The 21384-nt window shown below is 41.6% G+C and overlaps 1 protein-coding gene and 1 long non-coding RNA gene across 3 annotated transcripts in view; one reads left to right on the top strand and one right to left on the bottom strand.

Annotated features, from left to right (window-relative positions):
- Positions 1-21384, bottom strand: part of LOC124285481 (cGMP-dependent protein kinase 1-like) — a 128145-nt gene that overhangs the window by 61704 nt on the left and 45057 nt on the right. The window contains exons 1-2 of one of the 2 annotated variants that reach the window (XM_046721725.1): positions 6997-7380; positions 6027-6566 (exon numbers count right to left, since the gene is read on the bottom strand). The exons of the other annotated variant lie outside the window; for it this stretch is intronic. Of the exons in view, the coding sequence (XP_046577681.1) occupies positions 6027-6382 (356 nt within the window). The 5' untranslated portion in view covers positions 6383-6566; positions 6997-7380. Of the gene's footprint in view, positions 1-6026; positions 6567-6996; positions 7381-21384 lie in introns of those variants that run through there. 2 annotated transcript variants of the gene reach the window in all.
- On the top strand, positions 7456-9768 carry LOC124285484. The gene is made up of 3 exons (XR_006900828.1): positions 7456-7648; positions 8735-8810; positions 9555-9768. It is a non-coding gene; the product is annotated as an uncharacterized LOC124285484 (long non-coding RNA).

Below are 21384 nucleotides of genomic sequence, written 5' to 3'. Positions count from 1 at the left end.
GATATCAATAACGCTTGATTACAGATTCACCGAGTCGGCATTTCTCCACTTGTCGCGATACATTTGAATGGACAAAGAAGTAATGCTACGCTATTGGTTTTGTTTCAAACTGTATACAGGGCTATAGCTGTATTCGATTATATATTTCGGTTTTGGCACTGGATTAGTTCAATGTGTTGTTATGATTTTACAAGAATGTATGCACTTTACCACCAGGGCGTGATATCACTGCAGAAACCGGCGTATTATATGTTAGTTTTTAAACGCCGCACTCAGCAACATTCCAGCTATGTGACAACGGTGTCCGAATAATCCATTCTGAACCAGACAGTCCAATGGTCGACAGCGCGAGCATCAATATCGCTACTGGAATACGATGGCATTAACTAAGGGAGCGAGTGTGACCACGAGATCTATCTATCTATCTTTCAATACATCAATACATACGAACGCACGTCAGAATACGTACACTAAAAAAACCCCGATATTTCTTGGCTCAACAAATACTCGCAGAGATGCATGACATTACCGTTTAACAAAATAAACTGCACGCACAAATATAATTAACTGCAGCTTCAGGAATCATAGCATGTCACGAAACATTCCCTTCTAATTACCTAAGTGCCTTATGTATACACATACACCAGCTAAAAGATATACACTGTTATCATTTCCAAACCAACCCGTCATCAAACAGACAGCAGCATACACGAGGACATACATCGAACCAGTTGGTCATATTTCAGCAGAAGTTTATAGATTTATAACAGTCCCTGTTACGGTAGTAATCTCCAGGAACCGAGGTATAAATCCGATACACAGTTGCTCCCACCTCGCCACTGTGCCTGGGTTAATGCTAATCTCTTGACGTCTTCCAGACGTATACCTTAGTCAACACCGCCATTAGCTTCTTGTGTTACAAATGTCAAAATGCGTAGTCGATGTCCTAATGTAAAACTGGGAACAAGTCATATGATGCCTGGAGCTGAGTGCCCAAGTTAAGCACCCCTAACTGGATGCTAGTTGAGAACATAATGTAACCGTGTTTCACGTCCTCTTGATTTAGCACCTTAAATACACAAGTTTAACTGGTTAAGTTGAGTGGCCGCTATTAGTGCTTGTTAGGTGATACATTAAGGTCAATGTCTTAGGCGTGCTTCTCATATTAATGGCAAAACATAGCTGAACACTGTTATTGTTTGGTAGTTGCTTAATCCTACTTAAGGAAACTTATAATTTTTCTAGAACCCCCTGCTCTGTAGGCCAGGGAGTTTTATAACAGACACCGGAGAATCATATTTCGCGGCAGACTAAAATCTTGCTCTATACAAACTTGGAATAATTACACAGAAAACGACCGCATACTGAATAAGAGTGATCTTTGGACTTCGGGCTACTCAATTGTTTTATTTGGGAGGGGAGGGGGAGAGAAAAGAAAAGAAAAGATACAACCCGCTAATGCAGGGGATGTCGTCATTGTCAACGTCAATTTCGTATAACCTCAGCGTCTTGTCCAGAAGAGATGCATACAAAGCACTTTGAAACAAGGCAATATAGCAGGGTTTAACTCATTCACAAATCAATGTTAGTTCTGAATAAGCATAAGGATTTTGGAGTATCCCTAACTATCGTCAGCAAATCAAACTTTAGGTCTGTTACTGTGAAGGTCTTCCGGAAAACACGATTTCATATGACAAACGTTAATATTTCACGGTAGTATCCCAAAACACAGCCTTAAACATTGGTGGTATTCCTGAACATGTTTTGTGTAATATATTCACATCAACCCACAATGCTTATCACGAAATCGTGTCTTCATATGACCCAAAGCGGTTAGTGAAATTCAGTGAAATAAAAGTGGCAAAACCATTTCCATAATTATCTTAACAAATCCATTTTGACCTTTGCCGTACAACACTGGAAATATCTTAACGGTAAAACACAATTACTGTTCAGGCAATGTACCCTTAAACAACCAAACACTCCTTTGGAGATTAATAAGTAAGTTCCATACTTGAAAGCACGTCGATTAAATCTCATCATGGCGTACTTAGCATTCAAAGTAGGTGCAAGGTGAACGTATTAGAGCTGGAAGATTATTCCGTTTAACTAAGAACATATTGTTGATGAACCTTGAATATCGTGTAGTAATGTCCGCATTGTGTGGGATGCAAGACGTATTTGAATATCTTTGCCAATCCTGAATACCAACGCTGTGCCCAGAGTCAATGTTTTACATATATAATTGAATGTCTCTATAACGACATACATCCTATGAGCTAGTCTGCCCCGCAGAACATATTGTTTCCCTTCCGCGGAGTCGTTACTGTGATGCTAAATCTCAAAATGCAGCAAGCTTAGATTTTACACAGTTTCAAGTTCTGAATTTTCTATTTGACTGGATCTAACTTTCAACTTAGATGTAGCTGCTTGTTTCAATCACATTTATGTATTTACGGTTCCTTTGGGCGTTTAGGGGATCCTGTTATTCCCATGGTTGTCGTAAGAACCAAACGGACTGATGACTACGATACGTTGGGTTACTGTGTGCTGTCATACCTTGGAATAGGTGGCACAGGTGTGTGTAGACAAGACAAGATAGATGAGATGTATAGCTACAGGTTTCACATATGAACGATATTCACTTTCATTCTCTAACTCCAGGCTAATTGCCTCCTTGTGCAGGTGTTGATTTGTACAGAATTATTAAAATAAAATAAAGTTAAAGAACTCCAGTTTTCATGTTGCTATAATCTGGCACAACAGATTTACTGTGGTACTGTGACAGAATCGGATCTAACATTAATAGTAAGTGTGCATAGACATTGTTGGGCACATTTCGTAATCCTCCAGGCCCGTCAGTGTTTTCAGAGTGTACGATTGTAAATATTACTCGTACCCACCTGAAGAGACACAGATACGTATATACCTAATTAATAAATTGTCCATTTAAACAACAGATACGAAGACACAACCAGAATCGTTGAAGATGTCTGAGACGGGGTCATCAGTCACTGCAGCTCCTCCACCGGCAATTACAGCACCGCCGATCCCTCCGTGTCGGAACTATCCCCTTACATAAGAAGATCAGGCTGGGATTGGCAACTAATGGCCACGCATGCTTGCTATTTTGCCTTCTCGACTGACATTAATTGAATTAAAGACAGCGACACATACTGTCTTAAAATCCCATGGACATGATCGGTTTATCTGTCCTCAATCTGTAGTCATATTACAGAAAGGGTCAGGCAAGCATCCGCGGTTCAGTGCCAGGGAACTCAGTTGGAATTACCATAAAACCCAGGTGTACATGTATGCAGCCATAACACATTCACAGATGTTGGAATCAAACAGTTTTTACGTCCATGTATTACTTGTTGTGTATATACCATACATGAATGGTAAAGGATCAGTGTCTTATTACTTTTACACTCGGAAAGTCATTGCAAAATGTGCAATTATCCAAATGAATTCATGGGCATGGCAGTACAACCATTTCATGTGCTAACACATTAGGTGTTGGTTAGAATCCCTGTGAAAGTGTAATAACAAATATATGCTACATTTGACCCTTTCTGAATGGCACTTTGTAAAGCGTACTCCAGTTTCTGATGAAATATACCTGCATAATCACGGTCCCGATCCACACAGCATTCGTAGCGCTACGACATTCGTAAGTCTATGGTAAACTATAGAGTTACGACAGGTCGTAAAGTTACGAACGCTTTGTGGATCGGGTCCCTGGGCCCCGTTCCTCAAAGCGATCGTAGCTCTAAGGTGATCGTAACTCCCATACTTTAACATAGACTTACGACTGTCGTAGCGCTACGATCGCTTTGAGGAACGGGGCCCAGTACCCTAATTTATGCAAGTTGCCCTATGTTCTAAGTAACACCAACGACACATATTGTTTGGACATGAAACATACACGCACTCATGTATTGCGCTGTTATCTGTTGCAATGCATTCAGTGAGATGCTTCAGTAACCACGAACATCTGTTTCCGTTATCTCGGGTAACTCAGACTGGAATGACCAGACGCTGACCAGTACAGCTCATCAGTGGGCATAACGATGGCTAGTACGTGCAGAGTGATGGCACGAAGCTGGCCTTTGGTCAGAGAGAGATCGCGATGACTGGCGCACTGAGTGATAGTAATTGAAGCAACGTGTATATTAGACTTGATTAATAGTTTAAATAATTTCTAAATTTTAAAATAAATCAACACATTGCCCTCCTTACTGACTGGTGTCATTACTACCCGCATATCTAGACTTGTATCTTTAAAGGATTCAATTACTATTAATATGCGCCACTAAGCAGTACTTTTGGACTGGAATTGGCGTTATATAAATGTTTTCATGATGATGATGATGAATTACTAATAATAATACATCCATGGGCTTAGCATTCAGTACAGCCTTGTAACAAGGCTACGTGTATATGCAGATACAGATATATATGTGTGTTATCAGAGACCGGTATATGGTCTCTGGTGTTATGTATACCGTTGGTGAACGTCTGCATTTCTACGAAACGAATCGACGGCGTTACATTCATATTCGTAAAATAGAACCTGTTTCATGTACGCTTTGACAAAACCGAGGAATGGAAGCTTTGTTGCCACAGATGACTTTGATAGGTTTCTCTCTTATGTATCTTTTTCCGCGTCCTCCGATTGGCTTTTCCATCATTTGGAAGTTTTAACGTGAGGTGAAATTTGGTTTGTAGCTAAAATAGTTGTTTTAATCAACGTAGTGATAAGTAACATAACCAACGTGGGTACCAGATTGAATTGTGTGAAATTCTGCTGTTACTTTATGGTGAACACATGAACGTTAATAGCATTTTCTTATTAAAAATGTTGATACCCTCCCATAAACCTCTATATCGAAGCAATACGTCTAAAAGTCAAAGTTTGCCACACAGTATAAAGGACATACGTAAGGTTTAACGTCCCAAATGACCTATCACGTCAGTTTATACGAAGTAAAACACATGACGTTAAACGAGCGGGGACGTGGGCATCAATAGCTATAACATAGCTGTAAATGAACACCACATTTGTACTCTGGCTTCGTTTGATCATCAGTATTGAACATAATCTTATCTGTGATAACTGATAAGATAGGTAATCATCATCGATTTCAAATGTGAAAATCCTGTTCATTTAGCCAGTAATACCATCATCCCCTATCCTATCGATCGCTGTGGTTAAATTAGTTACATTAACAATGGGGTAATTGGATTGTGTGGGTAATAGGAGGGCGTAGTTGACCTGAGGGTTCTTGTTGAGAATTTAACGAGATACAAAGTAACAAACATATCACTCAATCCAGTATGAGAAGTTAAAATGTTTGTCCTAGTTGTGATGGCACTGATGGTCGAGGCGTCCAAGGCACCGCAATCAGCTGTGTAGAGTCGCGTCCCCTTGGTCAGCTGCAACCTATCACTGTGGGTTCGAATCTCACTTCGTTCTAATTATATTTTTGAGTTTTCCAGCACAGTACTCGTGGGTTTCACCAAGGCGATAAATGTCTGCGACCTGCAACGCCCCCACACACACACACACCCTGATGCTCACAGGCTACTGTGGGTGTAAACTCAACTCACTCACTCATAGAGAATTCACTCTCAACAAGTAGCCTACCATATATTTTCAAAGAGTGAAACCAGTATAATAATTCAGTATTTAGTCCAAGTTAATGTTGCTCATTGAGTCTATAATGACCGGTTAACGACCAAGGACGACGACTCTATACAGTGATAAAATGTGGCCTGGATATCGATCTCAATAGTTTACACTGTAACACGTATTGTCATCTCGGACAGACATATCTACTATATAACAGTGCTGCACGGACCTAAAATACGACATACCACTATTATTAGAGCCAAGCTGTCACGTTAACAAGTCGACATCGGCCATAAACCATTTACTCAGAATCACAACGGTAAATGCTATAAACACGGTACTATCACTCACACACAGAACTCTACAAACACACAACCTCACAAAAACTTACGTTTGTGACTTTGCTATTCTTTTACTTTTGAATGACGCCGCTTGTAGAAACCGAACAGACGCAGGCTCAGCTGAGATAGCAGTTCTCTTGCTCCTCTCACGCACGGGTCCATGGTTGGTGGTGACCCTGGAGCTGGACCTGTCGGTGACTGGTTTGAGGATGGATCTGTATTTGTCAAGTTCTTGATAAAGTCTCTGTATGAGAGCATCCTTTTCGTCCAGCTCCCCCTCGAGCTCATCAATGAGGTCATCCCTCTGCCTCAGCTCCTCGATCTTCTCCTGCAAGGCCAGTTGAAGATCCCTAAGAGTCCCCATGATCCCCGAACCTCGCTCGGTCGCGGGGCACGGCTTCGGCATTCACCTGCCCTAGTTAAAACCACAGGATAATCTGATAAAACCTCCAGGAATCTCGATCCAGCCTCCACCTTACGAGGTGCTTCAACTCAAGAATGCACGTAGACAAATTCTTCTAGGATGTTTCAAACAGCGGCTTGGATATGGACAGGCCCTGAATTTGTTCAGAAAACACCACACCTATGACCTGTTGAGAAAACCTAAGGTGTTTCATTGTCTAACAGGTAACACAATGAGCAGTGATGAAACCTTAGTTTCAACATGTGGTTAGCATCTCTCTGGCTCGTCATGATTGCTGATTTACTGAGCCGGAGACTACTACAGCCACCACATAATTACACTCCAAGTATATGCTTTCAGGGAGTTAGATATACGTGTCTATTCTATGACAGGTTATATGTCAGAAATAGCGTGGGCTTTTAATTTCACAGACATGTAAGAACGTCTTAGTTGAGCGAAATGCGACACCCGCCTTTTTGATATACAGGAATTAAAAATCTCAACAGATTGCGACATGTCTCGTGAAGCAAGTTACCAGTGACATAAAAGAAGTATCACCTTCAGTGTACCATTCTGCATAAAAAAATAAGTCATGCCACGCCGAAATTCAAACCTACCTTGTTTATCCATCACTTTTTTATAAACACATATATCCAATTTGGCGGTCAAACAAACACTGACTCCGACAGAACAGACTTCGTTGGTGAATCCTTATCTTTCGCAACAGAAGTTTTAACTGCGAAGCCGACAGACAGTATTCCCACAGCCTACGGTGATTAAACAGCGACTCGTTGAACAAGACACTAATCTTCTCAATGAAAAGTATTTGAGCTCAAGGATTCCATGGCCAAGCTGACAGCAAAACATTGTGTCTTCCTCCTCCGCGATACAATCTCGCCTATAGTTGCATCGCATCAATCAAACGCGAGGCCGGGTCGGTGTGGGTGATGCTTATGTTCATCCGCTTCCTCCTGTGGAATACCTGTGGCCACTCCTAGTAGAAAACAGAGTCTAAACTTCACTGCATCCCGCTTCACGACCTTTGACACTGTCCCGTGACCTCCGACCTGCGCAGCCATTTGACCAACATTCTGTGACAGCGCATGTCCTGTGTCAATGGCGACTGGGTGCTTTCACATCAAGGACGAGAAGAGCGAAGAAACATGCGTGCGTTCCCCTTCAACCCTTGCAGAAAATAAAATCGCTTGATATCTCAACCGGTATCGGTTTACACTTCAGGCACTGGCCGCTGAATGCACGAAGCGGAGGGTAAGTTACAGGCTAGGCGGGCACATTGATAACTGCGAGTGACTTGCTCTCCTCGAGTATACGAGCAAGGTACTTTTTACAGAAGGTGTTGAAATGGAATTGCTTATTTATCTAACCACGGACTATCGGGGCTATCCGCAATGAAATATTTGTGAATTAGACTGTCAGACACCGTAGAGATATCTTCAGTACATCTGATGTATATTGTTGATGATGACATCAGATATGTACTCGTTGAAAGATACAGAATTACAGGATGCCAATGCATCGTCTTCGCATTTGCACATAACACGTTTGTGTATTTGAAATACAACTATTATGTTAATTCGAAGATTCAACAAGAATGATCGTGACCAGAGCTTCCTCTTCAGAAGAAGCAATGAAATCTTATTGTTATAAACTGCACCTACACGTCGTGTACTAGTCGTGTCTCACAGTCCCTGAACCACATTATTTTCCCTACTGCCAAGCCCTCTCTGCAATACTAAAGCCCTGAATGAAGCAAGCCTAGGTCTCGCAGGGGCTCCTTTTCAATTTAAATGGGTTTGTTTGTGACTATCAAAATTATATATATTCAGAGACTAAGCGCTAGTCTAGTCGTGTACAGTTAGTTATACAGTGAAAACAGAAAACAGAATCGATTCTAATTTTCAGTTTAGTACCATATGGCAGCCTATAGAGTATCTATAAATATAATTTGCATTTTATTTATGTAGACATTTTAACCGACTTTGATATTGGAGCATGTAATATGGTTATTACTAGGAATAGCTTTAGGGTATTGCTGGAATGTATAGGCCACGGAAATGTATTAGCTCCGTGGGTGAAACGAGGCAGGAGCAGCCTTTTCATAATCAGGTAAAACAATTTTAATTGAGTGTAAACCATATGTTTCTGAGATGATGAGCTTATGCCAACACACCTTTACCTAGTCACGTTAACGCGCCACTCCTGAATCCGTTGTTTAGACACCGGAATAAACAGTGTTCTGTACCCGACAGGTGTGTTCTTTCTACATACATTTGAACCTCTATATATCAAACTCTTTTTCAGGTGTGAACTAACTTGCTCGGTTTCATTACACAGGTTACATTTTAGACAAACCATTGCCTATCTTCGATACCGGAAGACACCGGAATAAACAGTGTTCTGTACCCGACAGGTGTGTTCTTTCTACATACATTTGAACCTCTCTATATCAAACTCTATTTCAGGTATGATTAAACATGTTCGGGTTCCACATTACGGAGGTTACGTTTTAAACAAACCATTGCCTATCTTTGATATAGTTCATTTCATGTACTGTCCTTTATACCAAGGATGATGTTTTAGACCAAGTATTACTGTATATATATATATATAAATCACCCTGTATCCATTACGGAGAAAAGGTTTCTTTTAGACTCCACTGACGATGCCAATCTACTTTCGATCGTTTCCTGAAGATCATTCTTCTCCGAAGTGACATTAGAATTCCGGCATCTCGAAAACATTTAGTTAATCAGGTCTTGACATTAGAATTCCGGCATCTCGAAAACATTTAGTTAATCAGTTAGTGACAGTTTAGGCTGGTAGGGTGCGCTATACACATTCCTCGACCAAACACGCATGCTGAACTTATAATATACTGTAGCATAAAGCATGACTGATCGTATGGTTTCTCAACGATCACTTCTAGGGTTGTTGGAGTAGGTTGTTGGAGTTGGTTGCTGGACTCAGTTTATCGTAACAAATGAATACACCTTCACTGGGGAACACCTTATTCGTGCACCGCCTGTTCTCCCTATTTCTACAGTTCTTGGATTTGAAGAAAGTGATTTGAAGTTACGCAATGCTACGAGTATAACATGTTATTTTCAAAGAAGATTTGTTGTACTGAAGTTGGTGTTTATATGTTTACTTTCAGGAAATACTCGACCACGTGTAGCGGGCTCATCCTTCAGCGTGGATCTTCTAATCGAGAATGAACATGTTGCTACACGATCGAAGGTTAACACAGTGACTATGTTCTAACATGCGTGATTTGTTTGCGAAGAAGCTGTTTCACGCTGAATTACCTTAAAGTATGACAACTAACATGAACATCGGTCTTTACTATCAAAAGCTAATGCTAGATGAAACCACGTGTCCTAGTCATATGTTATACGTGTGTTGACACACACTTTTCACAATGACCTACACCTGGGCTGTATAAACGCTTACGTAACATTCTTCGCCTGGAACTAATGTAATAACCAGCACACTCCTCAGGCAACATCAATTACAAATCAAAGCTATCAATATCAGACTATCCTTCATTTCCACAAGCCCGAGCGAGATTCGATCCTGACTATCAACAAGCCATCTGCTGCAATTGTTTTGACTGTTAAACCAACTGTGCTCACTTCTGACAACAAAGACGTGCCTTGATTGAAATAACCTACCAAGGAGGAAATGTTAGAGTTCCATTGAAAGCTTTAATTGATTCTGTAACTGGCTGCTGGGTGTTATTGGGTGTTGCTCGTAGAGCTTACCGTCGTCTGGGTGGTGATTGGTGTAAGTCTAGCCAGGTAGGGCCATTACTCTAAGCTCCATACAACAGACGGAGCTGGCGTTCGAGCGCTTAACATTAACAATTAGTCCACTCCGGGAAGAGGCAAGTTTGCTAGTGTACTAAATAGTCGATTAGAATTTTTGATAATGGGGCTTTGAGATATCCCGAACATAAACACAGAATACTGATCAATATGTGCCGCTGTTATTTAGTCGTTGGTTGGTCGAGTTGTTGTTTAACGTCTCACTCAGCTATATGGCGGCGGTCTGTAAATAATCAAGTTGGACCAGACAATCCTGGCCAGTGATCAACATCATGAGCATCGATCTACACAAGTGGGCTGCGAGGACCTGTGTCAACCACTCTCCCTCAATGTGCGTGTAGATATAAAATATCTAATTACCAGACCAGTTAAACGTTGTATACCGCGAAGTAACAATATGTAAACATTGTTATTATCAAATTCTATTTTGTTGATGTAATAACAGGTCGAAAGCTCTTTGATAAATAAATAAATACAAGTTAAAATATCTAATGGCGTTGCATGCAGCTCTCAAAACCAGGGCTTCTTGATCCCTCTTCGAAATTGAAGCACTCGTAAAATATGTAGAAAAAATATTGGTCTCCAGAAATCGTCACCTTACCATGTGTGATTAACTGTATCGAAGGCTCCATATCTATTGTTTGGTTGAGTGTCAACGTCAACAGGCAGTCCTACAGTAAAACCACTGTGATAAATGGAGTCCCGCTAGAATGTCGAAATATTTATGTTTGAATTAATTCCTAATCAGACTGCCTGCAATCAAAGTGTCGTAAAGTAGTCATGTCTGATGAACGGATAATTACATTCCCAACTCGACCAATCAATAAAAGATGGGAAGATATGAGTGACTGACCGCTTTGATTTGGCACGTTTTCTCTAAACATTTACTTGTACCCCTGTGCTTGTAAAATCTGAATTGCTTCAAAACATGACAACCAGTTAAAATCTGTTATACAATGGCTCACGAGATATCGTATTGAATATGTTTGATATGGATGTAGTGTTAACACAACCTCGGAACAAATCGATCGTACTTTCGGTGAGTGGACAGGCTCCAACCAAGATTACGGTCGCGACAAACGCCATCACATTATAGCAAGCAACCTGGTGTATTACTGAGAGATTTAAGGTAGATAATAAGCATTCGGAATTATTTGAAATAATGTGTAGCCGATACACGTGATTTAATTTGACAATGACACCATTTTTGCCGACACACAATGTATTGACAAGCCTTTTCAACTTCTCATATATTTTATGGCAGTCCTGTTTTACAGTCTTCGAAGAGACACGTTACGTCATCGTCCAATAAAGGTTTGCGCTATGAAGGAAACGATCTATGACAGGTTTTCTTGAAGGCATCACAATTCGTCTGCAGCCTGGTTCCCTGAGTCTGTTGCGCCTGCGCTAACGCTCCGGAGCGTTAGTGCAGACGCAACAGACCCAGGGAACCAGGCTGAATTCGTCTGTCGTGCCATCTTTTCATCGATTAAGGCTTGCACCCATCACAACACAACACACTGGTGTGGACGCCATCAGGTACACTTAGCTCTACGAATGTGCTGCTACAGCGTTTATGTACCCAATGTCACCAGCTATGAAAGGAACATTTGGACATTAAAATCTGTAGCACAATGTTTACCGTTCGTTCTACAATATACTATTATAAAAGGTGCCGTTACAAGAAGCAATGAGGGCGAGAGAGTGCCTTTTAGTTTTACGCAGCTTTTAGCAATATTCCAGCAATATCACGGCGGGGGACACCAGAAATGGGTTTCACTTTTTGTACTCGTGTGGGGAATCGAACCTCATTCTTTAGCGTGACGAGCGAATGCTTTTAACCACTAAGGGATAATTTGAAAATAGCATCAAGCCGCGACTATCTTTTCAAGAGGAGAAATCAATTTCTTAAAATAGCCTCATCTTTTTGGGCGGTGGGGTAGTCTAGTGGTTAAAGCGTTGACTCGTCACGCCGAAGACCCAGAATCCCCACATTTTGAGTGAAGTGTTGAGGAGAAATCAGGAATATTGCTTAAGGCGTAAAGCCTCTCATCTCAGTCATCTACCTTTACATTTATGTCATATTTACTTCCTTCAAACATGTTTCCGACGTTACATATCGGTGATCCTACAACGATCAATGCACGTAGCAATCCTATACAGGTCATGTTGACACGCTTCAAGACGTTGTTACCAGTAACACATTCATAATGTTACACATTCTCATCGTCCAATTGACAGCATTTAGCGAAGATATCGTACGAATATGAAAACTGTCTTGTGGCGTATTTTAGTTATCAAAGCCATCAGGTCCTCCATCAACTCGTTAGTTTCGTGAAGACCCTATTCTGTGACGCTTATCACCGCTTAGAATTTGATTCTAATAACAATATGCATGGCGTGTTGACATGATGCTTAGAAAAATAGTGTCTGAAATCATGTTCAGAACAGTACGCCTACTCTGAATGGAAAGCGCTGAAACAACACAAACCTACCAGAAAACACTTTAACTGTTTTCCGTCAAATTAATAGAAATCAGTGGGGAAATCAGTGTCATGAAGACAATGGAAAGTGTATTTGTGATATTGATTGAAACCATGAGGGCTACGCTGTTTTCTTTTCCCTCCGCGCTGCGTCAAGCATGTTTACATTAATCAAACCCCAGAAAACAATACATGCCATGTCGGTGAGTAAGCAGTAGGTTTAGGACACAGTCGTGTTATCACTACTGAGTAACACTGTGTCACCGTGACCTGCGCACTACGGAATCACTGTGGCTGACTCATGTCACTGACTTGCAATTTCCTTTCCTTCCTATGTCGGGATGACACCGTGTAAATATGTACAGTGCAGAGGTCGATAGTACAGTACAGAGGTCGATGGTACAATGCAGAGGTCGAACGGGGATCGAATCCACGATTCAACAGAAAGTAAAACCTTTGGTTTGTCGACACCATGCCAGTGACTAACTGTTTTAACAAAGTATAGTCAAACACCGTTGTGTCGAACATGCAGTTGTCTCGAAGTAAAAACTCCCTGCGTATTCTTTATTTAGTCATTATTTTGTGGTTGTGTCGAACCTCGAATAGCTCAAGCATTTAAACCCGATGTGACAGCCTAATACAATCTCTCGGCGGCGTAAAATGCACTTCAACGTCATTCGCATTTAAACCTGGTGACAGAATGCAAGCGTATTGAACGTTACCTTCGACGTGGCCAGCGGGCGGTTAAATCGCAAGGCTATGCATTGGACCTTGGACGTCTTTACAACACTGTTGGGATCCGGACGTCTTGGAACATTATTGACTCCGGAGTAATAACAGTTGTATTAAAAAGGTTCGCAAGTCATATCTGTATATTCAAAATCGTACATAAATTCGTATTATATGGTGAAATGGAGAATGAGGTTTTACACCGCTATTACAATATTCCAGCAATAACGCGGCGAGGGACACCAGAATAGAGCATCACATATTGTACCCACAATGGGAATAGAATACGGGCCATCTCCGACCGCCTTAACTACCATAATGCTCACTGCCCTTCCACATCATCTAAACATAAATACGATGAGAAAGACTCACATCTAAATGATGCAGGTTAATTACATGTGCATTCCATTCATCAACCGTACCAAGTAAAACACATTGCCACTTGCATTTAGCACCCTTTAACGTGTTGTCTTGAAAGTGTAAGAAATGCTTCCCCTGAGCAACAGTGTTCTCAGAATGATCGTTCAGAAACGATCCAGTTACGAAACAGATGCTGAGATCAGCCTCCACACGGTGTATAAGTAAAGCCATCGGCGTGATACATGGGTCACACATGTCAGCTCCCAGGCGTGAAAACAGGTCGTTCGGTACCTTCTGACCGCTGTGCCTGTCTATGTGGGGAATAAACAACCAATCCGATATGTACATTGCTGTAATCTATTGACGTTACTGTTGTAGGAAACGTTGTTTTATATGTCTTTTATGTTACGTTGATAGATTTATGGTCTTGTTTTCTGTTTACAACTCTGTTGGGAGCATTTAGCGAGACTAGGGAAACCGCCCAAACTGACTGGAAGTTGCATGGAAACTACAGGTATACAAATTCATTGAATGTCATCGGTATTCGTAATTTGACAATGCTGCATATACAAGATGAACTCCTGTTAATTAAAGACAAAGAATACAGACTTCGAGATAACTCGATAGCAAGTGCGTGTATGCCCGTCACTTGTTTACGTGAGTATGGAGGCATGAAGGTATCTTTGGTTCTCGGGTTCTTACGGTTATGAGAAAGGGTGGGTGCGGATAAACACCACTCCCCCACCCCCATCCCCATCCCCGAAAACAACACCCACACTGAAGGGGACTTTATTTACATCTTAGACGGTGTCCATATTTGAAGTGTCATACAAATCCTCATGCAAAGCTCCCAGCCCCAGGATTGTTTTTGATTGAGTTTAGCTATACTCAGCCATATTCCAGCCATATGGCGGCGGTCTGGAAATAATCGAGTCTGGACCAGACAATCAAGTAATCAACAGCATGAGCATCGATCTACGCAGTTGGGATACGATGACATGTGTCAACCAAGTCAGCCAGCCTGACAACCCGATCTCGTTAGTCGCCTCGTACGACAAGCTTGGGTTACTGAAGATCAATTCTAACCCGGACCTTCACGGGTCTCCAGTCCCAAGAGAGAACAAAAGCTTGAGATGTCGGGGTTCCAACCGGATCCCGAAGCCCCCCTAAAGCCGACTCATAATCACAAATTCCCTTCTCAGAAAAGTCACTGAAAACGATGTATTCAGACCTATTTGTGTGATTAATAACGGAATTCTATTTTATTTTTTACATAAACCCAGTTTGGTGTGAGATTGATCTGTTTTGTCGTGAGAGCGTGACACGAGCAATACAAGCGTGAGTCTCTAGCCAAATGCGTGAGTCTCAAGCCAAATGCGTGAGAGTTGGCAGGTATGCACCATGGCGCAACATGCTTCAGCCTTGGTATTTCCTCATCCCATCACAACATACATGCACGATCCAGCTACGCGATCTGCTATAAGTAGCGGGATGCCCGCCTCCAGTGTGAGGCACTTCCTTTCATCCACAGATGCACGGCCGTTAAACGCCGCATTTTGGCAAGAAAGCCCTCCCGAAGTCATACTGATGAACAGTCGTGATGCTTACTCCTCTCTTTCTTGTGTTATCGAAGACTCTCAGGTTTTGTATTGGAGTTAAACACAAAACAACAGGCGGCCATATGTCAAAAATGTGTGTGCGCTCGATTTAGGATCAAATTACACAGGGGTTGGGCTCTTCAATAAGAATGGGGAGAGAATGAGTGAGTAAGGTTCTATCTCTTGGTTAAAAATAATCAAAACCCTTTTACATAACACCCCAATGCTGAAGGCAATGTTGTGAAAGTAACGTATAGGAAAACCATATGTTAAGTAGAGAAACAAATATTTGAACATGTACTCAAAATATAGATTTACAAGGAAACGTAGCTACATAATAGCGATGAGTAAACAAAAGTCGATGTCAGTAACATATACTTCCTCTGCACCTGTTTACTCCAAACATTCACAAGGAAGAGCTGCATAACAGCCGAAAGCATGAATCATTCATTCATGTGCAATGTACATGCACTGTGTTCATGAAGCCTGGAGTCCTCATTTGTGGTACTTAACCACCAAACCCTCCCCCATTACGTGTAGGAGGTACACTGCCGTACACGCTGCCTTCATCTCTGCAGACACTGTATACTCCCTTTATACCTCCAACGTATTTGGGCGGTGGGGTAGTCTAGTGGTTAAGGCGTTCACTCGTCATGCCGTAGACCCGGGTTCGATTCCCAACATGGACCAAATGTGTGAAGTCCATTTCTGGGGTTCCCTGCCGTAATATTGCTGGAATATTGCTAAAAGCGGCGTAAAACTAAACTCACTCACTCCTACGTATTTACGTCTGTACACTGCATCATGATGTCGTCAATGACGAGGGGTGGTGGGGTAGCCTAGTGGTCAAAACGTTCGCTCGTCACGCCGAAGAAGCAGGTTCGATATCTACATGGGTACAATGTGTGAAGCCCGTTTCTGGTGTTCCCCGATTGCTAGAAGATTGCTAAACGCGGCGTAGAACCAGATTCACTCCTGTCAAGAATGTGACAAAGACAGACGCCTATATATATTCAAAGTGTACGACTTCATCTTAATTAGCCGAATGTAAGAGTGTCTCGAACACTCGGTTTCGGCCGATACCGTCCCCATTCCACATTTGCTACATTAGTCATATTTGATGTAGTTAAAGTGATAGTTCAAGAATTATTTAGTATGCTGATACGTCAATCACATTCAGTAATTTACTACAGTGCTATACGGTACATTGACACCAGTTGTTTGTGATAATACATTTCTCATGACCTTGGAAACCTGCGTTTCTAAACACATCTTCCTTCGTGTGGCCTGCTTTTTCATCGCGATGCTTAAATTAATTTCAAGAATAATTTATCACCCAACTCATGTCGGGACAAAAAGAGTGGTGTTTCTGTAACCAAGCGTCGTTGTACGTCAATATACATTCTACTCTAAACTATCTAATCCGATTTAACGTTTGTCAACAAAATAATAATATCTAGTTACAGAAAAACACATCTATCCTAAATACCAACAGCTATTTTGGTAATGGACGTCCATCATATTGTATATCTTGATTATAAAGAGGCAACAAAAACTCACAAAATTCCTAAACTATCACTGCAAAAACTAATTTTTCAGCTGCAACCTGGCCCAAATCTGATCCAAATGAAGAAGGCACTTCAGAAACACTTCACTCTGTTAACATGACGAAAGATTATGTACACACATATCACGAGGAAATCGAGGAAGGATTGGGATTTTTATTAAGAAAATAAACACACGGTAGATAATACATTTGTGTTTACATTTCAGGTGCCCCGAACATAGCATGTGTGCGTTTGATCATGTGACCTGCACGTTAGTGATTTTGGGTTAACGTGCGAGAGGTCACTGTGGTATTCTGTGTTTAATAATGTTTGTGAGGAACAGTTGGATAGTTTAACTCTCACAGAATCAAAATACGAATCGTGGTATGAAATGGTTGTTAATGCCGCTCGATTAGTCTTATATAACGAGTTGCATGTGTGTGTGGCTGTTTGCACTAGTCAGGTCTTATACCGATTTTATCGTGCTAGGTTATTGTGATATACTCCATCTCACAGTCCCTGAACAGCACTATTTCCCTTCCGTCCAGCCCTTACTACAACGCTAAAGCTCCAAATGAAGCAAGTCTAGATTTCCCCAGGTTCTGTAATCTGGATCTCCTGTCTCAATGGGGCTCCTTTTCAAAAGGAATTATTTGTTTCTATCATATATATATATATATATTCAGAGACTATGCCGCAGTTTAACATGGACAGGCCATTCAGAGTGGAGGTAATTCTTGTTTTATCTCATTGATGCCAAATGCCAGGCACGGTAACAACGAGTACCATTTGTGTTTACCTCCGTTCGGTATGACGCTGCCGTGGGATCGAACCAGCCACATTTCACTCTCCAAACAGGCGTACGCCACCATGCCACAGAATCAGTCTCATACGAAGACATGTACACTGATTCGAGTGTTATCGCTTCATATTGGAGAGAAAGGCACTGTTTTGAAACATTAAGCAACACAATTGCCATGTTTGGGCAAACATTTTGGGACTTGAACTTCAGCAATATTCTGGCAGTATCACCCTTACGTCGAGATGTCCTTCACGACAGTTATCTATTGGCACTACCGCCTCGGTCTAAGATTCTAAGGTCACTCTTTGGAACGCAGCTTAGCTCCATTTGTTCAAGTTGGGCGTTTTCCTGACGGCTCCACAGCGTTAAGTGCGCTATTATCTGGGACATATACATGCGTTCATGACAGTTCCACTGCGTTACATATGGTAATATCTGGCACACATGTGTATCAAACTAATAATTCATCTCTATAGCGCCAAGCCCCCACTTACTAGCTGATCAGCGCCCTTAGAACATACTTCTACCTATCATATACTTCAGCTAAAAGATAAGTTTATAAACGTCTGAAAAGTTTCAAGCGTTTCCGTAAGTCTGATTTGACAGGGATGATTGCATCCCACAGAAGTGGGGTTACGACTGAAAAGGGTTAACCCTTCGCGTGTTTATAGACGTTTTATTATACTCTCAAACCGATGAAACATGACGTGTAGTCTGTCTCACAGTCCCTGAACCACATTATTTCCCCCCTCTGTCTAGCCCTCCCTGCAATGCAGAAACCCCAAATGAAGCAAGTCTAGATTTCCTCAGGTTGTCTGTCTCACAGTCCCTGAACCACATTATTTCCCCTTCAGTCCAGTCCTCCCTGCAATGCAGAAGCCCTAAATGAAGCAAGTCTAGATTTCCTCAGGTTCTGAATGTCACATCCCAAAGGGAACTCCTTTTCAATTGGAAAGGAAATGTTTGTTTCTATCACAATTATCATATATTCAGAGATAGTGTTAGCCTACATGACGCGGAACAGTTATTGTTTAATAGATTGTAATAAACCAATTTCACAATTCCATTAATATGAGCATCGTCGAAAAAGACGATATACAAACATATAATTGCTACGCTGTGACAGGTGACGTCTTTGGATCGTACTTAACGCACTTACCATCTCACATAAGTACCTCAATACACCTACGATAGCTACCTCTGCCATTTGACTGCAATTGATTTGTAGCTGACATCTCACAATCGTGCGTTGGAGGCAGTTACACAATACACCATCTCGCAAGAGTGCGTCTGGTGCAACACAAATAGTCGTCGGTGTAAATCACTTGGAAGATGGCGCTATGTTGTCAATGATCTAACGCCTCTACTTCAGACAGAGAGCGGTAATCACCCGAAGGGTAATACAGAAGTATACAATCCCACAGAATCAGGCTCACATCGCAGTATACAAAACAAGCAATTAACCCGTTTTTGTTTTGACTGATGTATCAAATGATGACAAATGCCAGATGTTATTATTCTAGTTATACATAATACATCACGAACCTGTTGTTCTACATAATGCCAGTATCGTGTAATAAAATCGACGTGGGCATTACAGGGTTATACATACGCTCTTTAAGACACAAGGTATACTTTTAAGGGACCGTTCATAATTTATGGCTAGGGGTGTGATGATGATTTTAAGGGGGTCACTCATTTTGTTCTGGGGAGGTAGGGGGGTCATCAATTATGTACACATACTCTTGGGGGTTAGCAATATTGTACATAACAAATAGTGCTTAAACATATGGGAAAAGGGGAGGGTCATTGATGTTAGGGGGGTCAATCACATTGTACATGCTTCTCCATAAAAATCATCATCACCCACCCCAGCCATAGCTAATGAACTTCCTCAGCTTCGTATTAATGATCGTAAATTATAGAATAGAATACACGCAGCTGATACCCGGGTATTTGTAGAGTGCTTCATTCAGTTTACGTTCACTGCTCTATGGTGTAAAGGGGGAAGTGGTGGTGGTGAAATTGGGTTTAACGTCGTGCTTGAGAATATTTCGCTCAAATGACGACGTGCATGCGTGTGTATGTGTATGTGCGGCTGCTTGTACTAGCCCAGACTGAAGCTGGTTTTATAGTGCTAGCCCACTGAGATACCATGCTGCAGTGAAGCATGAATACCCCACTCAGACACATTATACTGACTCCGAGCCGACCAGTCCTTGTTGTACCCATTAATGCCGAGCGCCAGACAGGAACCAACAAGTACCATATTTTAACGTCTTTTGGTATGACGCGGTCGGGGATCGAACCCGCGACCTTCCGCACTCCGGGCGGACGTTCTGACCACTACACCACGGAGGCGGTCAAAGGGGAAGTGAGTCGCTGTCTAGATAATTACACTTGTATAGACATGCATGTTTGTGAGGCTGCTTGCACTGGTTCTATTTCACATTGTAGGCCACAGGCATAACCTAGTTAGACACCTCACAGTCAACCAGTCCATGTTGTAGCCCTTAAATATCGAATACCATACAGCCATTCCGTGTAACATCGCGTACTATCTTTAGCATTGCGGCTAGAGATCGAACCATGGACCTCCTGTCCTCATGGCAGACGCTCTACCTACCCCACCACGGAGTTGTTTAAAGTATTAGAACGTGTAATGAAATCAATGTAGTTTTCCTGAATGAAATGTCGATTTTGACTCATTACATTTTGAACGCATTTGATTTACTACATATTAAAGACGTTTACAAATTGAAAGAAACAGCTAATTTTTCATAACAGATTCTAAGTTTGATGTTGATAGTAATAGTGTTATTGTAACTAGGAGGTTGTGTGCTCAATACAACAACGGTAAGGCTGATACAGTAACGTTCAGAATCGTTCAAGGTAGATAACTCTGTCACACCTGTTCGGCGAGTCCCTCCCACAATCCCGCCCACGTCTTGTATTGGTACACCACATCTCGAGGGCTATTAACATCTACAAGATATGTGTATTTTTCGCACGCGAGTGTGTTTATTTCTGTACTTACGTAGACACGTGGTTGAGACTTAGAATCAAATTCAACACAACATGCGTCAAATGTGATCTTTTCCACCCCTAAGCAGACTGACTTGATCTTGCAAATTGGATACAGATGAAGGAGGGCTTTTCAAGTATAATTACAAGGCGAGCCCTAATGGTTTTTTAAACAAGACGGGATATATTTGGATTGGTTGATGTCCATATTCATCGTAAAGGGACGGGGCATTTTGAATTAAGGGGAACGTATCAATTGTGTGCTCTTGAAAATAATGAGTTATCCTTTTAATATATGTGTATACTCAAAATAGGAAATTTCTTTTAATTACTATGACGTGGTAAGTGAGACATGCCTTAGATGAAAAAGCACACAGGCTTCAATCTCTGCATCGGCGGGATTACCAGGGAGATTGTTGATGCGGAAGGAAACCCAAGTTGTATGGATAGTCAACTTCTTTATTGCAATGGGTACGACGTTTCGGTATAGGTACGGTATTAGTACCTGTACCTACACCGTAACGTCGCACTCATTGCAATAAAGAAGTTGACTATCCATAGAACTTGGGTACGACGTTTCGGTATAGGTACGGTATTGGTACCAGTACCTACACCGT

Source organism: Haliotis rubra, unplaced genomic scaffold (assembly GCF_003918875.1).
Source record: "Haliotis rubra isolate DU_JTF1 unplaced genomic scaffold, ASM391887v1 Scf360, whole genome shotgun sequence".
In the NCBI taxonomy this organism is placed as follows: Eukaryota; Metazoa; Mollusca; class Gastropoda; order Lepetellida; family Haliotidae; genus Haliotis; species Haliotis rubra.
The sequence above is the reverse complement of the archived record's forward strand: the minus strand, read 5'-3'. Positions and strand labels throughout refer to the sequence as shown.